Raw genomic sequence first — 21,597 nt, 5'->3', positions numbered from 1 at the left:
GATATGTAGACCTTGAGTCTGAATGCATATGACTAGTTTCATGTTTGTATTTTTGAAATGAGAATATCTTACTGTTATAGCTTTTGTTTATGATATATATTGAGAAATGAAGGAGGTTTTTTTGAATGTGAGAAAAAATGAATGTGTTTTTCTTTGCTGTGTTCCTTGAAAACCTTTTGCCTCTAGGTGACAGCAAAGTTTTTTTTTTCTTTTTTCTTTTTTTAATGCATTACTACATATTTTATTTTAGACTGAATAATTGCAACCCAAACCAGACTGAATGTTGCAGCTAAATGCYAAGTAAAAAATAAAATAAAAAAATTACGTGCTTTTTAAAGATAATCTTAAACTTTATCATGCAGCTTGTTAGTTTATAAGGGGGGAAGAAAACCCCAAAGCATTTTGCTTAAATTGTCAAAAGCACTGTGTTAAAGAAGAAGGTAGGGACACTAGAGGAGATACTCTGTATAACTTCTATATGATTTCAGTACTGATTTGGAACAGCCTGCTATCTAACTATGTGACATGACATGGCAGATGAGATACAGGATTGAGAATAAAACATTTGAGTGGCTAGTCCCAGCTGTGCTACTATCTGCTCTGAATTTAGAGGAATTGTAAAGTGTCTACCTCGGTTTCCTGACTGTAATGAGAAGAGAAATGCAGAAGCATTTTATCAGTTCATCTCAGTGTTAACAAAAGATGATTATGTAAAATCTTATTTGCTAAAATACGTGCTAAAATGTGGTTGAATCTCTAATAATAAAATTTCCCTTTGGAGACATATTCCAGTTTAGAGAGTCCATATGATACAAAGTAACTGAAAGATAATGTCTGTAGTTGATTGATCAGACTCAAAGGTCCTATAAAATCAGTGGGAAGTTAGGTGTGATAATACCCCTTTGGTCTGACCTTTATTTTGCACCAACTTCCATTTCATTAAAAGCATCATTTGCAGTATGTTCGGAGCAGCCAGAATCTGTTTTAACCAAAAAATTTTGATGATTGAACATTATATTGTTTTGCAGTTCTGAATGACAGTATTGAGTACATGTAAATTATTACAACTTAGATAAAATTTTGTCAAAGTTACTGTTTTTTCATGTAGGTCTCAGTATGTATAGCATTTGTATTGCTGTCTTTTAAGTGTGTTATATTTGCTTAAAGCCATAATAAATGAATTGATGTAGCTCCTGGCATAGACTCAAACTTGATAACCACTGTGTGTTCGAAGTCGTTTTCCTGTGCAAATGATCTATTCCAATGTTAAGTTTCTGTGCCAGGATAACCAAACATGCACTTCAGTGATTGTACCAATTTAACTGTACAGCTGAAACTTTTGTTTTAAGTGAAGCTTTTAACACACTGTCTGTCTAGTTCTCTCCCTCCTCTTTCAGCACTTAAACGTTAGTTTCTTTTTTACCATTCCAGGTATATAGTCTAGAGAGAGAAGAGGGGATAACTTGAATTTAATCAAAACAACTTAGTATTTAAATTTTTAAGTTCTAATGAATTACACATGCAGATGGATCAAGGACTGAGAACTTCATTTAGTTTTTAACACTTGCTGCTTTACAAAATGTAAATCTCAGATGTGAGTTACAAAAAGAACATTTTGAGTCAGTTGACTACGTCAATGCCTAAGCTGCTGTAAGACTGTATCTGTAAGTGGAAATGGGATAACATGAGAATTGTTTGAAAAGCATGATGTAAAGTTTTGCGCTGATTTTGTTGAAAAATTTGCAGAATCCTCTTAGTTCCTTCCCTACTACTTGGTGTAGATGCATGCAAGCAAGTACATCAGATGCAGAACGCTTGTGTGTTGGGATGTCCATTTTCTTTTTTTGGAAAGACCTATGTGACTACAAAATTGTGTATTAGTTATTGATGTCGAGGGGTTCAGTTTAATATTAGCTGTTGTATATGTGTATGGAAAGTTTGTGTGCATATCAAGAATACTCTCTTCAAATGCATGCACCCTTTCTGCCCATTCATTTCCTCCTTTAAGATAAACAATTTGCATAGCCTCTTTCTTTTTTGACATCCACTTTTCTTCTGAATCTAACAGTTATATTCGTCATTATTGTTTAATTATGGCTTCTTGAATTCCCTCCTGTTGACTAATTTTTAATATTTGTTATCTTTCCAAGTAGCAGAAGAGGAAATAAGATGGCTTTATCCTTCCAAAACCAAGCTAAACTGCCTTTTGTGCTCTGGAGAGCCCTTGCCAGTCCCTACCAGTGCTTTCAAAACACCCCAAGAAACCAAACATATCCTAGGAGCTATCTATATGGGATTTGAGCTGTTGCATGGTTTTCCAGTATTTAATGTGTCTAAACACAATTGAGTAATAAATAATTACAGGAATAATTACAATAAAAATAAAACAAAAGACATCTTAAACTAGCCAAGTTTTGGAATGATCAGGTTATATAAAATGTCTGTCTGTTGACAGAAGAGCATCATATTTAATAATTTTAGATGTTGTRTTCAGAGAATACCAACATTTTGCCAGTAGCATTTATAACTAGAAATAAGCAATTAAAGCTCATTATCAAATCAAGCAATGAGGATCTAAGAACCAAGAGAACTGCAGTTTCATAAAGTTCTTTAACTTCCTCAGTTTTAAGTTGACTCCTGGAACAGATGTCAATCACCCAAAATAAGCACTGGGAGGAGAAAGAGCATTATAATGAGAACTGAGATGCAGTGGCTGTGCCTATTATTTCATGTGAATGACAAGAAGTACTTCAGGGACTGGGACAAATATTCCACAACTGACAATTGTAGGATTTTCATATGGAACTGTGAAAATGCACTTTCCTAATTTGAGGAAGTCAGTTATCAATGTATGCTCTGAAGTACGAGAATTTGTACTCCATACACACGCTTCTTCTTTCMCATGGGCACAGAGGTAGCTTGGGTTGTTTGTATGGGCCATCAGATATTTTAGCACAATATAATACCTTCTTTTTGGAGGGTGGGCTTAGGCAAGCCTGTGAGTATGTATATGTGTGAGGAATGTGTCTATTCCTGTCATGTTCAAGAAGTTCATCTACCTTTGGTCCTGATTTTTTGTGGAGGTATGATGTTCGGTTTGCTTCYTGTTGGAACTGTATTCCTATAAGCAGAGAGGAGCATGTAGCACTTGTGCTGTAAGTTTTCTTATCTATCTTTCTACAGTCATTGAACTTGATCTAGGAGAAATAACTTTAAATCTAGGAGAAATAACTTCTTTTTCAGTATTTAATTTAAATTTTTGATTTAAGAGATTTGAGCAATATTAGTAAAAGTGACAAGGGGGCGGTGCTGTATATCCTTTATGCAAAAATCTAGAGATCTGTATGCACACAAGCATGCCTCTTGCCAAACATCAGTTTGTTCCTAGATGATTGAATGCAGTCAGAATGCAAGCTAAGTCTGCAAGTTGAGGTGAATTAAGATTAAGCGGCAGAACTGAATATACCTTTTAGTCTCCAAAAAAGGCAGCTTTGGCTGAAATTTTTACTTGGGCCTCCTCAACTGCCCAGGACATCTGGATATTTCTTTTTTCTTTCACTTTCTAGCCTCCAGAAATCCAGAGGGAAAGTTCTCAGTGCTCTGTGTTTCCTTTTGTGCAGCTGTTTTGGGATGTGGGGATATGTATGCAGGAGCTTTATATATAAATATGTACAAGGCAGTCCTTATACTTAACATTGATGAGACCTTAGCTAGAATATTGTCTGGTTTGGGGCACTGCACTCTTTAGACATGTATACATTATAAACAGCTTGGAAGAACGAAAATTATTAACAATCTGTACAATTACAGTACCTGAGGAGATATTAGGTGGTAGAGCAATAGGATTTGTTTAATCTGGAGAGGAAAAACTGGAGAAAAGACCTGATAATTGTTTTCTAATATGTGAAAAGCTGCTTCAGAGAAAATGATTCTCAAAGTCTGGTGGAGGGACAGAAAAAGAAATAGTGGATTTCAATTTTAGCAAAGAAAGTTTTGGTTAGAAATTATGAAGATTTTAAATGGCAATGGTATTTTGGCCTTGCTATAGCCTAGGGTAACTGTGAAATCTTTTATCATTGCAGGTGTTTTAGAACAAACAGGATGAGCTAGGCATATGTCTGGAAGGACGYAGTCAAGTTGTAGTAAAGAAAGAGAATGAGAAGTGTCCTGAAGCCCCTTCTGAGCTTCTGTGTTTTCTGCTGTTCTGCTGACRTTGGGCCTGTGATGGAATTCTTGATTTCAACAATATGAACTGCTTGACAGGAAAATCTATATTATAATTAGAAAAAACTTCTTTATATGTGACATGATTTGTGCTCCTATACTCAAGTGTTCCACAGTTTCCTAATTTTCTAAACATCAAGTTTAAATCTGCTCCCTGATGATAGGGAAAAGAGTACAGTTGGACAGAGTTGAAAGTAGAAGTCATATTCCTAATTACTAAAATTTTATCGTGTGCCTTGCTTTTCTTAGGACACGTCTTCACTGGGAAATGTGATCCTCTTTAAACATAAGTTAATTTAAAGACTCATCTTTAATAATTAATTGACAAGTGCAGGAATAGTTCAGATTATGTCACTTGTCAATTCCCCCAGGACAAGGATTTAACTGAGACTGATTAATGAGTAACACAATACAGTTTTGCTCTTCTTTGAAATGAACAATTGCTTGTGGTTAGTTCTGTGTCCCGTTACTCCTTGAAACGAAAAGGAATCTTAGTCACCCCATTAGAGCATCTACAGTCTGAGTATGTTATTTTAAAAGATTATTTAACACACTAATATTGATTCTGTCCAGGAGAGGGCAGTGCTGGTACTTAAATGTTATTACTGATACTTAAATTTTAGTGTACTTATATAATATGTTATTTTACAAATATGTATGAGATCATCAATTCACTTGGTTTAAATCTATATTGCCATTCTTTCAGTAATATTCTTGGCAGAGGATTTCCTTCTGTACAGACTGTGGGCAACTAAGGATATCTATGTGTATTTCTGCAGTGCAGAAAAGATGTGGAACTGTTGACATACGTACAGACAACTTTTGAAATGAAAACATTTGCTACATCAAAATTACCTGCTCTAAATCTTTGAATATATTTTTCCCATATTATTTAATATTTTTGTTGAAGAAGTGTACAGTGGTTATCCAGGTTGAGCTCAGAAATTTTCTGCATTTAAAAGTGTATTAATCAGAATTGTGTGTGTGTATATATATAAATAAATATAAAAATTGATGTGGGTATATGTGCACACACACACACATACGTACACGTATATATGTATGTATCCGATGATTGGTTGTTGTCTATTTGGGGAGCTTTATGATGTACTTGCATCATAGATTGTATCTTTTGGAAACCATAGCGGTAGTATCTAAGGTCATCATTTAAGACCAGGGCTTTTGGCAGTGATTGCAGTTCACAGGCTGCTCATGCCCTGCTGCTTACCTCTTCAGGGGCTGTTTGCAGAGCTGTGTTGTGAAGTTGACCAAAATATCTATTCTGGTTTTTACTGAGGGTGATTTTTTTGTTTTCTTTTGCAGTCTTGGGTAGTTTCCTGAGCTGGTTCACAGTGCTGCCTCCTGAATAGTAATGGTAGTATAACTGAAATGGCAGCATTCTGTGATATGAGATAAGAGGAGAGAGAGAGAAAGAGAGAGAGCTGCTTTTGCCCATCCTTATAGGAAGACCAGTGATGTGAGGCCACTGCCTGGGGAGTGGAGACTCACCAATAAAACAAGCCTGTCTTGCTGTACTCAGTCTACTTCCTGAGAGCTTTTTGTTCAGTGGTCTGGGGAGAATCAAGTTTAGTTGGTAATTCTGATGTGTGAGGCTTTCTGAGTGCCCGCAGAGCACTAGAACATTGGGTGATATGCTAGCAGAGAGAATTCAATAACATCCTGTGGCCACTGACTACAGGTTTGAAACACTTCAAGCTCCTTACATTTTCAAGGTCTTCTTTTTTCTTGAGCTGTTTCCCACTTGTGGTGCTTGGTCTTATTTTAAATGTTATTTAAAATGTGTACACCCACTCATGCTGTGCTTGAACCATAAGATCTTTTTCTCTTCCGTTTCTTGGTAACATAATGTTTTGGTAGTCTTTGCTTAAGCCTGGAGATTAGGCAGTTGTCAGATTTTGTTTTGCCTGTCTCGATAGCTGTTTCCTAGGGACAGAGTCATTGTGCAGATGGCTACTCCATTTCCATCACCTAACCCTGCAGCGTCCATTCACTCTTAATCCGAAAGTAGGCTGTACAAATCTGTTTCTGATTATTTTTTCCCCATTGTGGAGAGGACGCCTTTCTAAGCCTTTCATGAGATGCTTATATAAAGATCTCTCCCTAATCTACAATGCTTTGGATCGGGAGGATTAGCTGGCTGCTCCTGTAATTTTCATGAATTCTACTCTTTAATTAGCTGTTTGAGGGAGAATTTTTAATAAGCTGAAATACCATCTCTCAGTTGATGGATAGGCACTCTGCTCTCAGAATACAGTTAATGACTCTTACTGTGCTCTCTTTTCCTCTCCTGCTTTTCTCTCACTTTCCTCATTCATCTTCCTTGTAAGGACAAAAATTATAAATATTTCTTTTGCAAGACTGCATGGAGCACTGTGGTACTACCATGCCATCTGTTCAGCAAGGTTTTCAAGACAGAGTATCTAAATGGTCACACAGAGTGACTCAAAAATGCTGAGCACTGAGCTGTTCATGTTGCACGTGCTTGTATTCCTTTCTTTGCTTACTGAAATAAAGTGAAAAGATACAGGAAAGTGGACTGATAAATTTTGCCATTTTTTATCAGTTTAATTCTCCATTTCTTTTTCTGAAGACTAAACTCTTCATCCTGGGGAGAGGGTAGATTTATAGACTTGCGGGATGGGAAAGGGAAGGGTTGATGTTATGATCAGCTGAAAACTGCTCTTCTGTTCCACAGTTCAGTCCCTTGACATAACCTGCTAAGTGTTTTCTGTGACTAATATTTCCAAATATTCTTTTGAATCATTATTKTAAGTACCTGTCAGATTTTAGGCTTTTAGGCAAATATTGAAAAGAAGAGTGTCTCTAACTCCAAATTTAAAATAGCAATACTTACCCTTTAGAGGATGCTTGGGATTCACAGAAAAACTGCCTTACTTGGTTGAATTTTAATATGAATGTGTTTGATGTTTTTGCTCAGAGTGGTTAAATCACTTTACAGACAGCTAATCTTCTCCTTGTTCAGTTGTTTTCTCTTTGCCTGCCAAGGAYGTAGGTGAATATTCCCACTCAGTAGAACATAAAAAGTCAGAAATACAGAGTGGCAAACTAAAAACTTAAGGTCAGTTTGTAAGTCGGTAATTTCAGTCCCTAAGGTTTTGTTTATTTTGTGAGAAAATAGCAACTAGCTTATTTCTATTCAGAAAGTTATTTTAAGTAAATTTCAGCTCTTGGTAAGTATATCCAGGCATTTATTTTCTCTGCTCTATGCTGTGAAACAAATCTTAGGAATTTGAAAAGGGAAAACAGTTTTTATTCAGCAGATATTATTTTCAATCAAAATAGTTGTTTGATTTTTCAGATGGTGAAGCTGATGACAAAAATCAGTCCATTCTGAAGTCTACAAATAAGATTTATATAGCAATTTTTTCATCCATGGGAGAATATAAGTATGCCTTAATCAAGATGTGGTTTTGGGAAATGTAGCAAGTTCATTTACAGGCAATGGTGCTGCTGCTTTTGGGGAGGTAATGGTAATGTGTSGCTGCTTCTTGTATCTTTCGTTAATTAGGCAGTTTACTGGTAAGCCATAACCAGTATAAGGATTATGACAGGAACAAGAGTTAAGTGCTGTCCTGTTTAATAATTAAACTTTTAAGTGGCATGAACTCTGATCTAGATTTTGTATTCAAAACTTAATTCTAAACTCTGAATGTCCTTATTCATAGGAGCTTGGGAACTGTCCAGAGGCCTAAGTATGCTTATTATTATGACTCCTGATTTCTGCTTATTTTTTACAAGGCATTGTAATAGATGGCCAGGTGGTTAATGGTCAACATATGTATGTACATTTGGAACATAGATATGAAGTGAAATATATTTTTCAGTGTATTTTTTTTAAGTGAAGTTGAATAAGATACTAGTGTTTCTGAAGGACAATTGTTTATCATTTAATTTTTAGAGAATCTGGCATCAGTCAGTACACTGTCAAGTGCGTACTGCAAATACTGTTACTCAATACCTGCCTGTAATGTGCTTTTGCACAGAGGCCCTGAGTATGGACCAATAGAACATGCAGTAACTGAAATTCTGGAAGTGCAGAAGATATATTTTGAATGGATCTCTTTTTAATTTTGGATGAACCCTGTGATTAAGAACCTGTAACCTTAACGTAATAAAATGTCTTGTTTATATAGTTAGCATACTCTAAAGTTATTACTTGATCAGTAACTTTGGCTGCAATTGATGGGAGCCAAACTTTACTTTGCAGGATTACGTCATGTACTTGTTTTGACCCACTTTAATTTGTTCTGCTTTTAGCTGGGACTCACTTTCTCAGTCAGTGGAGCTAAACTGAGACAAAGCAAGTGGCAAGRTCCTCATATTTAGCCTATTAACTTTAAGAGACATTTTATCAGATTATGCATGATACTAAGTTGGGCTCATGCAGTTCTCTGTGCTTTGTCTTTTAAATACTGCTGACACTCAACTGTAATACATTTCTTATATCCAAAACTATAGCCAAAGCTGTGACATATCTGTAACTTCATTATGTTTCTCCCCATTTTTGATTTTTCTGACATACAGTATGAATGGGTGGTGAGTTTTGCTTTTCAGTAGAAACTGCTCCTTCCAAAATCAGCTTTTACCTGTGTTGTAATCATTTAGATTCCAGTACAGCCAAAGGACTTAAATTATAAAAGTCCTTTTTTATATTAAAGCATATGCTGAAGTCCTTTGCTGAATCAGGTGCTGAATTATACTGCAGAAATGTTTTTTTTTCTCTAGATAACATAAGTAGATTTTGCTCTAGATAATGTAAGCAGAATAAAGATAGGGTTTTACTGAGTAACGACTTTCTGCTTACATGCAAACTTCCATGTTAATAAGGAAGTTTGATGTCCCCTCTCACCACCACCACCATCAAGGATAAGATACATAGGCGTTTAACTTTTTAGAATAAGAAGCTGTCATTCCAATCTGCATTTTTTCAAAACAGCTTTTGGAAAAAAAGACATGTTTGAAAGTGCATTTCACATCTTTGGTCTGATTTGTAAAGTGCATTCAAAATGAAGTTGGTCCACTAATAGCAATATTTACTAGGAGGTTAGGATTAACACCTATAAACTGACGGAGTTGTTTACATGTTTGCCCTTATTTTAGGCACTAATACTGTATCCATCACTGAGATATCTTAACCTGTTTTGTCTGTACTGTATGGTACTGCTATTTACCCTACTCTTAGAGGCCTAGGCCTGACTGGGGAGCTGACCTTATTTACGCTCTCCTGGCAAACTTGTTCTGCCTATTATATGAAAAATGTTAAGGTGCATCACAGCTTGCTAGCTCTTCTTCTATACACCTGTCTGATGATGACAGTGTGTTTGAATCCACTCTTCTGGGTTATCCTTTAGGAATGTAAGTGTTGCTGTTTGTAGTTTTACAATGTACCTAAACAGTAGCAGTTTTTCTGCTGTATTGGAAAAAAACACTTGCCTAATTGGAAGAGAATCATTTTGTGATGTAGGCTCTTGAATTCAATTCAGTTACAGGAAAGTATTAGAGGAAGGTATAAAAAGAGTTTTAACTGAACAAAGAGTTTGGCTGTAAATTGAAAAAAAAAGGGAGGGTGGGATGGGGGGTGTGGTTATGTTCTAAAACATATCATTTATGCATCATAAATTTTGAATATGATACTATACATGTAATTTTGAGTATGTATGTTGTAAAAATCTGAAATGTGAGGGCTAGGAGGAGTTGAGAGATAGCACGGAAGATCTTATCTGAAATTAGCAGGCAATATTATGGCTTAATTCCGATTCTATTATACATGCAAAAAAACCAAAACCAAAACAAAACACACAAAGAAAAAAAATGTTCTGCAAGCAATGAGAAAAATAATCAATTATTTACTGTTTTTGTAATGTTAAAATATTTTGTCAAGGCAAGTTGCAGTCAAAAGTAATGAGAGTTATTTTAAAAATGGAAATACATAAAGATGCATTTATACAAGTGCAAGACTAAATATTTTACATAACTGTATTTCAATGAGAAAATATACAGTAAGTGCACACTTGATAACACTAAGCAGGCAAAACTTAACGTTAGTTCCATATACTGTTGTATAGTTCATGCACAGATCTCTCCCAAAGCAAAGGGGCAGTTCCAAATAATTCTTGCTGGAATGAATAACAGGATGGGTTGCTGGTAAGGGTGTCAGCATGGATGGGGGTCAGTTATAGACATTACTTACTGTAATTTGTGATTGCCGTGGGAGAGGAGTGGCTGCTGGTGTGATAGTAATACTGCTGGTGATTTTATTGGTGGGCTTACTGGGTATTCCATTAGCTAGTGCTGGAGTTCTGTTATCTTGCACTGGAGTACAAGGGCTGGTGGGCTTGGAATTAGCAAGAGCTTGGACATAAGGACTTCCTAAATGGATGTGAATTTTATTATCTTCAGTAGTTATTACACTGGATCCCGTACTGTTTGATCTCTGAAACTGCCATGATGACTGCCTGTCTGGGGATACTCTAAAAACAGCATGCTTGGCTCCAATTTCCAAAGGCTCTGAGGAGAGTATTTGTTCCTGAGAGCTTGAGCCTGGTAGAGCCACAGGGGACATTGTTCTTTCAGGAGTTAGAGAACCACATGATTCAGGAGTTTGAGATCTTGCAAAAGTAGCCATATTAATAGGAGAAATGGCTTGCTCTGGGCTCATGTAAACTTCTGCTGGTTTTGATTTTACAGGTGTTAAGGAAGCATTTTGAATAATGGTTATTCTTTGCTTAGGAGTGCCACAGTTTGGTATAACTGCTGTACTTGTGTAGGAGTGAGGACTTTCAGCTGTAGGACTTGTTATTTCAAGTGTTGCTGTGTTCTGTCCATGGTCTGGAGTTACCTTTATGTGAAGAGGTTGGCCAGGTGTATGGCTTAGCACTAAGTCTCCAGTCTGTGCACAGTTTCCATTTTGCTTTGTATGAATCTTTCCATTTTGAGGATGGTTTTCTTTGGACTTCATCCATGGGATCCATAATTTTTTGTTCACGGCATTTGCAATAGATGAGCTACTTTTGAAAGACACTGTTTGTTCCTCTTCATTGTTATCTTTGTCCTCATTATCACTGTCTTCATACAGCTGCCCATTTATGACTGCTCGCTCTAAAGGCATGAGAGTTTTGTAGTCAGGTGGTTCGTTGTCTGCTAGATCTGTCTGGACTTCTTTAGAAAAAAAGCGCAAGTCAGAAATTCTCCTTCCATTGAGACTGGGTCTGAAGCTCTTACTGAAGCGTCTGTACCTCTCTAGTTCTTTTGTGAGGCTTTCCATTTCTCTTGCTAACTCCCTGTTCTTGTTTTCTTGCTGGATGAGTTTCCTCTGTAGGAGTGTATGATCACCTCGGACATGACAGATTAGGTCTTCTGTTGCCATGTATTCATGAATTTTCTCTTTCAGTGCATCTACTTCTCTGGAAAGGTGACTTGATTTAGCTTCTTCTTCCTTAAGTTTCTTTAAAAGCCGCTGCTCTTGATTGGACTCTGCCTTTTCTGTTAATTTATACCTAGCCAATTCCATTTTCACAACCTCTAGTTCCTCTGATAAAAGCCTGGCTCTGTCCCGTTCGTTGATGTATTTTCGTTCTAGAGACTCAAATTCATCTTCAGTTTTCATAAGATCATCTTCTATGGCCTTCATTTCTTTCAACTTCTGTTTAAGCCTTTCAACTTCTTGGGAAAGCTCTTTGATTTTGTTGTTCTCGTGCTGCAGGGAGGTGCTGGATTTAGCAGTTTCCTTAAGCTTGTTTTTAAGAAATTCTTTTTCAACAGCTTCCAGTGACTGAAGCCTTTTTTTTAGAATATTCACTTTGGAAACAAGATCACTTCCTTTCTCTTCTTCTGCTTTGAGTTTGTTTTTCAGTTCATCTCTTTCCTTTATAACACTGGACACTTTTTCCTCTGCATCAGATTTTGATTTCAGTGCCTTCTTACTTTCCTCAATTAGTTTTTCTGTAACGGACATCACTTTATTTTGTTCCACCTGAAGCTGAGAAGTTGCAGCTTGCAGCTTTTCTTCTGTTTGCTTTATTTTTTCACCCATAGTTTTTCTTTCATCCACAAGCATCACTGTTAGAGTTTTCAGCTTTGTTAAATCTTCTTTAAGTGTAAACTCAKTTTTTTCTAACTTACTTTCAATTGCTTCAAGCTCTCCAACTCTAGCTTTTAAGCCATCCAGCTCATGGGACAACTGTTTTGTTAATGTTTTTTCTCTTTCGAGGTTGCATTTCAGGGAGTAACATTCTTGTTTGCTCTTGTTAAAAGCATCTTCTAATCTTTCCAACTCCATTATTCTTTTGTTGAGTTTGTCAACTTCCCCTTTAAGATTCTTGCTCTGTGATGCTTCTTTTTCTAATTTTTTATTAAGCTCTCTGCACTGATCTTCCATTTTTACGAGCTCTTCATCTTTCCCTTCCATTTCCAGCAGTCGTTTCCGTAATTCTTCTACTTCGGACGTAAGTGTGGAATTTCCACACTCTCCCTTATTTATCTTATCCCTTAGTTCTTGCAGTTCTTCTTCTGCTTTTCGTAAAGACTTATTGGTCTCCTCCAACTCATCAATTTGTCTGCTGAGTGCAGTTAATTTTAACCGGAGCTGACGATTCTGACTGTCTTCATTGGTTAGTTTGGCCATCATTGCTTCTTGATCCTGGGAAATCTTACTGCTTTGGGCTTGCAGTTCAGCCTCCAGCCTGCTGGCTCTTTGCTCCTCTTCTTGAGCTTTTGCTTCAGCAGAAGCAAGTTTCTTATGTGCTTGTTCTGCAGAAGTGGTGAATTCTTGAATTTTTTGACTTTGTTGATTCAGCTGCTCAGTGAGTCTTTGCTGTTCATCCACCACCATTAAAGCAAAGGATTTCAGTTTAGTCAGTTCTTCTTTTAGTTTAGCTATTTTCTTGTTACTTTCCTTCTCTTTTTTTGCCTGGTACACTGTTTCTTGTTCAAGAAGCTTTTTCAATCTGAAAGGGAAAAATAATGTGGTAGCGGGTAGCCATATTTTAGTGAATGTTTAAAAATGCATTTGAAATATTATGACATCTCTGCTAGATGTGCAYGAACAGTCACTTGTTCTTGTAACTATAAGCAGGCATTTTCTTGTAACATCAGACCTTATCTTTCCATTTAGAAGTTCTTTTGTAATGGACAGTTTGGGATGGTCATTTAGGCCTAAAACTTCCAGTAATTATGCATCTTTAACTTGCAGCTTCTGACAGATATAAGTGCAATGCTGCTTTCTGATATCCTGCACTCAACACTGGTCTTGGGTCTCTATTAAAACTAGGTGTGTACATGCAGGGTTTTTTTAGAAATGTGGTTATCATGGTGGTCTAGAAATGGGCACAACTAAATCAGAGCACCCCTCAGGGGGGAGTACAGTTTACAGCACTATAAACCTCTTACTGTCTTCGTTACTTTTAAACCATCCCAATGTTTTATGATTAAACCTTATAGATGTTAAAATATATGAAAAAAATGTGCCCACACTTAGGCAGATTGGCTGAAAGTAACATCAATTTCTAAACAGCACATCAGAGCAAAACTAAACACTGCGAGTGAGTCAGTCCTCAGTGGAAATGCAGGCCATGTCATCTTGTATCACAAAAAAATCTGCTATCAGCAGATAAAACAGGAATTGGATTGTGTATTTTGGGCTTAAGAAAGTTCAAACTTCTTGCTTGTTTGTGAATTTCAAATTTGGTCTTATATCCAAAACTTGCAAATGTACTTGACTATAACCCTGCTTTATATGACTTTTAAAGCTTTTCATAGTGTTTTCCTAAACTTAGTTTCTCTAATTTATTACTCATTTTTTATGGAGCTACAGCATATTTAATTTGCTAGAGACCTGAGGTAAGGTTGTGCATTTGTTCATTTAAGATCCTAAGAAACCTCCAAATATCTCAAATAATTAGTTTCTTTGTATGGTGGAAATGAGATACCATTAGGTTTGGACAGCACATCTGCCTCCTTTCAATTATTTTTTTCCACATTAAAGAAAAGTGCAGAAAGTGTAACTTGAAATAATAGAATCCAGAAGTATTAAAATCTGTACATTTCAGTGTTGGGCATATATGTGATATATATCTAGTTGTATGGATTAGGGGAAAAAAGGAAATGCATATCACAACTGTATCTGAACAATGTGACTGTTTAGGTACATATTAGCTGAGGCCCCCTCCATCCTTTCCCTCCTTCCTTGGCTCCCCCCAACCCCCAGAATGATGCTGCTCRTCTAGAAATTGCGGCAGAAACATAAGATGCCTGTTCCACTTTTGTCTTTGATCAGGGTTGTGATGCCCTTGTCCAAGCGGTAAACCTTTACAGCCTCCCACTGACAAGCTCTTGTTGCAACCTTCCTATTAATTCAGGAAGAGCTTAGATAAGGGCCTCCTTTGCACAGTTGTTTATTAGATGTTGACTGCCTGGAGGYATTTATTCCTAGGGATTTAATGGGCTGCCTCAGAAACATCCACTTCAGTAACATTGTAGTTTTCCTGCATTGTGAGAGGAAGTTCCTGCTACTCTACAATTGTCCATCAGACACCTCTTGTTTAAGGCTAATACTGGGTAGAAGTTTACGATTGTGAAATTTCTTACAACATCTTCACCATCCTGGCACTACTTTAGTGCAAAAGTTGCACTATATTGGATGTAATGAAATGATCTATGTGAGAAATTGGTGGCATGAAAAGTAATAAACTGAGTTGATCTGAAAGACTACTGTATACAGCCCCTAATTCTTTACAATAACCAATTAATATAATGGGTYAAATAGACATGAAAAAGTGTAAATAGAGAGGGAGGGATTTGTGAAGTGAGCTTGAAGGAATGTTGCCCTCTGATAGAACAAGTAGGTAGGGACTGCATGATCTTCAAAGCYGGCTTTTTATTGTGTTGTCGGTATATAGATTTTCGTCCTCTTTTTAATGTTAGTTTCACTTTGAGTTCTTTTCCCTCCCCACCCTTGTCTCTGAATGCTTTAGTAGTGAAGTTCAATTGATGGTTTACTGTTGCCATAGATATAAAACCATAACAGAAGCATAACTAACAATTTCATTTGGAATGAACTCAGTTTTTGCGTGTGCATAAGGTTAGACATCTTATAATAATGCTGTTAAAATAGACTCAGACTTCTTAGCATTTATTTTACTTTAGCTTGCTTCACTGTAGTTTATTTTTGCACGGCACTTTTTTAGCTGAGGTAACTAATACCTAAATTAATTGGTATTTTACTCAACATCATATCARCTAGTTGATTTCTCTTTGGCCAAGTGAAACTATAATGCTGCAACTTCAGTTGTCCCTGTAATTGTTCTAGAAACAATTCTAGTGTTCTAGAAAGAAAACTTTGGGGGCAAATAATAATGAACAATTCTAATTTTCACAAGGATTTTGTGCAATGTTTTATGATATAAATAAGATAATTGATTTTTTAAAAATCAGTTGATTCAGGTCTGAGTGAACAATCCCAGAAGTGTTCTTTCAGTGAGCATCCTGTGTATATACAGTTTGTATTTATTTTCCCTCTCTCTCCCCTCGCTCAGTCTGTCGCTCTCTCACGATCCTCCTCTCACGCCTGCTCTCTCTTTCACTCTCTCTCTTTCGCTCTTTCTCAGGATCCTCCTCTCACGCCTGCTCTCTCTTTCACTCTCTCTCTTTCGCTCTTTTCTCTCTATGGCTTCATTTCCCAAGCTACCTGGAATGCTCATTAAACTCTTGATTCAGCTAAGCACTCAAGATTTAGTGCATGAGTGAGGCAGTCTAAACTAAGTTCTGATCCAATCATTTTTTGCAAGAGTTATTTGAACAGAAATGCCTAAATTTATTGGTATCTGATCTACATCATTGCATAATCTGAGAAGGATTTTCAAGAGAGTCTGTTTCTTTGATTATTCCAGAGAAGTTTAGGGTACTAAAATGTTTCATTCATTCAAAACATAAATTAGAATTCTTAAAATTGAAAAAGAATAAAAGCAAATATTTCTAACCCCTTAGATCTATCTACATTTGAAAGAATACTTTAAAATCACTTCAGTGAAGTTAAGCTAGGTTAAGAAGTGTAGTTCAGAAGCTGTGAATTACAGGATTTTCATGTGCTTCAATCTAAAAAGAAAAAAGGCAGCATATTAAGTGTAGGGGTTTTGGGGTTTTGATGTCATGTAGTTATGCACTTGCTTCTGATAACTATTTGTGCTTATTCGTGTACTCCTATATGGAAAATTCTCTCAACTAACTAAAATGATTTCTTGGGCAGAGGTGAGATTGATTTTTGTAAGAAGTCAGTTGGGAGAAGAATTTTTTCTTCGGCAGCTGAATTCTTATTTTGTGATTGTGTAAGTCACAGCAACTCTTAAGTTTTTTTTTTAGTGATGCCAGCTGAAATGTTTTAGTGCAGTAGGGRGCAATCAGGAAATAAAATTGACTAGATGAGGGGAGGGAAACAAAGGATGCTGGATATTCCGTTCTCTTTGTACAAATTAAAGACTTGCCTTTAGCTTTTGATCCTGCTGTGATCTCTGTAGTCAAATCACAGCAGGTGTCCAGGATCATTTCYCATGGGATCACAAGATGGAGACTGATTACCTGTTGGTCTTTCTCCTCACCCAATAGTAAGCCTAACTTCTGATGTCTTCAGTGTTATGAAGTCTGGCCGTGTAAACAGCAGACTAAAGAAAAGTGCATGTGTGACTTTTGAACCGCTGTGTTTTTAGTGTCTGTATATCTGCACCAAAATAAAAGTTTTAAGCCACCAGGTGTCTTTGAAGGACCTGAACATATTGTATTTGAGAGAGCCATTTAACTATGTGCAAAGGACAAAACAAAGATTGGTGTCAAAAAAGATGAATAAGCACTGTCCTATCCAATAAGATATTATTATTATTTTCATTTCTAGTTTTAATTTCGTGAATGTGTAATTTCATTTTAGACAAAAGTAGATGCATCGTTTGGCCAAAACTTTCACAGATAATTCCAAGCAGTTGACTTCATGGGACTAGAGAACCCTTACTGAATTCAGGCCAACCAAAACAGGCATTGGAAGCTGTTTTTATGGACATGAATGTTAGGTAGTTAAACAGCRTCAGGGCAGTGTCTTATTACTCCTTTTCTTCAGAGCTTCTGTTATAAATTACTGATTTATTGTGGCTTACTATTGTATTTGGCTGCAATGCCAGTTGCCTGCTTTTTTTTTTTTTCTTTTTTCCTTAAAGTAATCATATTTGTCATCATCAGCTCTCCTCTGTTCAACATAATTGCTTTTCTCTGTATACATGCTATAGCTTCATATCATCAAGGCCATATATTTAAGCATGTTGTCTTGTTTACTAGATTTTTTCAAATGCTCATTGGTTTGGCAGCACTAAGTTATATTTAGCAACATATGACTCTGCTCCCTACGAGACACTCAAAACAGCCCATTGTCTTTCTGATGTCGTGTGATATCTTTTTAAGTGGGATTTTTCCATTCTGCTAGGGACCTGTATCACATTGGTATTGTTTAATTTGTGTTTTAACAGGCTTATAGGAGAGTGGCTTTTCCCATGAGTTTCAAGGAAGCTAAAGAAAACATGGGAGACTGAGATTGCAAGATCCTTGTTCTCTTTTAATTTTGGAATTTGTTCTAAAAGAACAAAAAGGTTTTTGTTTTGTGTTTTTTGTTTTGTTTTTTAAGTTAACATATAATGTTAACTTTAGAAAAGGCTGAGTTCTTTAAGGATGTGATTTAAGTAGGTCTTTGTTTGTAAAGCTGGACATTCACCATTCCTCCCACCCAAGTATTGAAGAGATCTTAATATCCTCCTTATCAATATCCTGATTTGTATCAGGTCATTCTGCAGAAATGACTTATCTTTTGAATGTTTGTGACATACTGTGCTTTTTTTAAACCTTAGAAGTACATATCTTTGTCTATGTGCTCTTCCTCGTTTTCCCCCTTCCCCAGCCCCCTGCTTAAAGATGTGCCTTACTAGAGGTTCTACAGGTTGTAACATGAGGGAGATTTGTTTCTAAAGTTTTTGGACATGTACTTGAGTTTCCCCTTATACAATGTAAATAAAAATGCTAAGCTGAAAGCTTTTAAATGTAGATGAAGTCATGACTCTTCATCTGAGGCATTCTTCTCAGTAAGCAATAAGCCATGGCTTTTACTAAGAGAAGAAACATGCTTCTTCATTTCTGGTAAATCCTACAAGTTGATCTAATTTTTGACACCAATAACGTTAAGTATTTATTTTCAGAAGAAAGGCATTCCATTCTGTCTTTGTCTTCCACAGTCTGTGGCAGTAAAATTTGGGTTTGCTAATTTGGGTCTCTGGTCCTGGGATGGCTATTCTTTTTCTTCTTCTTTTATTTTCTCCTTTGCCTATAATTGTACTTACTGATGTATAGTTTTGAGGAAGACATATGTTATGGCTAGTTTTATAGCTCTTTTTGTTATCTTTATTGGTGCTTCTTTTTTTTTCCTGTCATAAAGAAATTCAAAAGTCTTTCAAATTATAGCAGCAACAGCATACCATAGCTGTTGTGTAATCTGTTGGCTTTATGTGAATCAGTCAGCAGTTCCCAACAGAATGCTATCACTTTATTTTAATTTTTTCCCAGTATATTGTTTACATATGTATATCTTAAATCATTAATTTATACTAGGATGCAAATCTGTGCAAGGGGCATCCCAGCTGCAAGAGAGAGTGTGTTTAAGGCAAATTTCCTGATAAGGAAATTTATTTTATAGAATGAAAACTTATAGTGATGGGGCTATGAGTTCTGCTTATTACTCCACAGGCTACCAGAAAGGGTAGTCATTGTTTTATCTGATGCTTATAATGCTGACTTTCTTTGCAAGTCTTCATAAAAATCATATGTGATAAGTGATGTTGCTGGTTTTTGGTTGACTTGGGCAAAATTTAAAATAGATAACCTGATGTATTTAGTTGTGATACTGAGTAAAGTTATGTAGGATAATACATATTTTTAAAAACAAATTAATCTCTAATAATGATAGTAATTGTGAAATCATGGTCTCAATCAGTGTGTTTGTAAACTCCTGATGGTAGGATACTTACAGTGCTGCTCACATGTTATGAAGTCCAGCGTTAGCTTTGATGCCAGTAATCACATCAGAAATTTTTAATATATTTATACTGGTGGATTTAAGTTTAAGATTGAATCATCAATCATATCTGGTTAGAGTCATTTTAATCTAAAATTCATTTTTAGCCTATCGTGAAACCTTAGTTCAAGAAAAAAAATTATCTTGAATTATCAGCTACAGTTCTTTTCATATATAGATGTTCATTGGAAATGACGTATCAGAACAAAAACCTTGTACAAAAGTATTAACACTTTTTGTGTGGCAATAACTATTCAAATGTGCGAGGTAATAGTTCTTCATGACTTATGGCAGTCGTTTCTAGGCTTGTAATGATAGCCATGTCTAACATCCGACATTATAGTAGGAAGAGGCTGTGGTTTTAGACGGGAGGTAAGATGCTGCTATCCTGTTAGATTGTTGCCAGTTTTCCATTTTTTGTTTGTTTTCTTTTTCTCTCTCTCRACTGCATGTCCGGAAAAACATGACTGTAAATGAGCTCTGTCCTGACAAGACCTCAACAATAATGAGCTTTACTTGGAGTTAGCTTAAGAGAGAGAGAGAGAAAAGAAAAAAAAGGAGAAGAAAAAAACTGCTAGAGTTCAGCTACTAGAAAATATGGCACTATGAACTGTGAGCTATATTGGTCTGGTGTGCTACGTTTTTGAGATATACTTCTCTTCTTCTCTCTTTCTATATTTAACAGCTGTTTCAGGTATTCTCTGAGATTATCTATTACTGTTGGCATTTCAATGGCATATAATTGTGCCTGTAGTGTGAAAGCTAATCCTCTTTTATTCTGAATCTAAATGTATCTATAACTTAAGGGGCTCACCTGAATAAAGTTTGAGGTTTGCTAGTTAATAATTTGAGATTCTTTTCATGTTACCATAGTGCATTTCTTTTTCTCTATTTTTTTCTTTTCCCTCTCCAAGCAAACTGTAAAGTCAAAAATAAAGCAAGTAATTTCAGATGCAACACCAGAATTTGGAACTCTTCAAATTTACGTCAGCCAGGAAATTATAGTTTTGCAGATGGAAAGCTTTCAGAAGGAAATGGAAAGATGAACCACAAGAGATGTGGTATGGGGGTCAAAGCAACAAGAGTGAGGCAAAACATCTCCCTTTCTAGTCTAGGTCCTGCTTTTGTCTCTTCTGCAGCTTAAACAAGTAGACATTTGTACTTCAACTTCAGATTTATTAACAGGGAAAAGCAGTGTTGACTTACTGTATAATTATTTGGAGAATTAATATTAACCAAGGGAGGTTTTAATAGTATGGTTATTATTCAAAATAAGTCAAGGTAAGTACTGATTTTAGCATTTAATAATTTTAAAAGTAGTCATCAAAATGACTGCATTTTAAACAACTTAAATTTACAGGAAAGGTCCGGCATCTTTATGAACTTGAATTTTGTTTGTTTTAAGTGTGTGCTTTTCAGCATTACTGCTGGAATGTTCTCCCTTGATTGCACGTTGTTGAGCTGTTGCTAAAACCGCCAGTGTTATAAAATACTCACAGAAACACTATGAAGATAAACAGGTGCAGTGCTTGTCCTTCAGTTTTTTTCCCATGGGCAGGTGGAAGTATTGGCATTCTCTGTATGGAGTATCTGTGCCACTGGAGGCCACTGCTAGAACTTAGCAAGTGAAAAATTGTAGCAGGAGTTAACTGAAGACTTTCCTGAAGACTGTTTTGGAGCCCTGTCTATCTTTTTCCCCTTTGCCCCTGTGGGGAGACTGGGCACAGACACAAGAGTGCAGCTTGTCCATGCTCTCTTGGAAATTTTTAGTAAGCACTGATTGTCTCCAGCCTCATGTGTTTAGCTTGTATGAAGTAAATACTGCCTAGTTAACACTGCCATGTCGTGTTTAATGGTGATAGAAGATGATAGTTTGAGGGCTGAATTTTTGTCCCAAGTATCTAATCAGTGTCATTCAAGTGGCTGATGTGGTGAGTTTATGGAAGTTCTGAATCTCTGAGTGAAATCTTTCCTAGGGAAACCTGCTGACCTGAAACAGCAGATTCTGCTCTGTCTGGTAAGTTTGTAACTCTTAAGTCATCTTTTCATACTTTTCAGTTTAATAATACATCTTTCAGATTAAGACAACAATCTGAAATCTGTTAATGCTAAGCAATTTTGGTASATAATTTCTGTCTATAATTTGAGATATACTTCTCTTCTTCTCTCTTTCTATATTTAACAGCTGTTTCAGGTATTCTCTGAGATTATCTATTACTGTTGGCATTTCAATGGCA

At 36.2% G+C, this 21,597-nt stretch overlaps 2 protein-coding genes across 2 annotated transcripts in view; one reads left to right on the top strand and one right to left on the bottom strand.

The window, feature by feature from the left end:
* Positions 1-21,597, top strand: part of CMSS1 (cms1 ribosomal small subunit homolog) — a gene marked incomplete at its 5' end in the record, with an annotated part of 243,070 nt that overhangs the window by 8,760 nt on the left and 212,713 nt on the right. The gene's annotated exons all lie outside the window — the stretch shown is intronic.
* Positions 10,079-21,597, bottom strand: part of FILIP1L (filamin A interacting protein 1 like) — a 20,893-nt gene continuing 9,374 nt past the window's right edge. Inside the window, exon 2 of the mRNA XM_085301470.1 lies at positions 10,079-13,211. Within this exon, the coding sequence (XP_085157596.1) occupies positions 10,436-13,096 (2,661 nt within the window). The 5' untranslated portion in view covers positions 13,097-13,211 and the 3' untranslated portion in view covers positions 10,079-10,435. The remainder of the gene's footprint in view (positions 13,212-21,597) is intronic.

Source organism: Rhea americana, unplaced genomic scaffold, assembly GCF_003343005.1.
Source record: "Rhea americana isolate MKP2758 unplaced genomic scaffold, rheAme1 scaffold_177, whole genome shotgun sequence".
Lineage (NCBI taxonomy): Eukaryota > Metazoa > Chordata > Aves > Rheiformes > Rheidae > Rhea > Rhea americana.
This window is presented reverse-complemented; position numbering and strand designations above follow the sequence as displayed.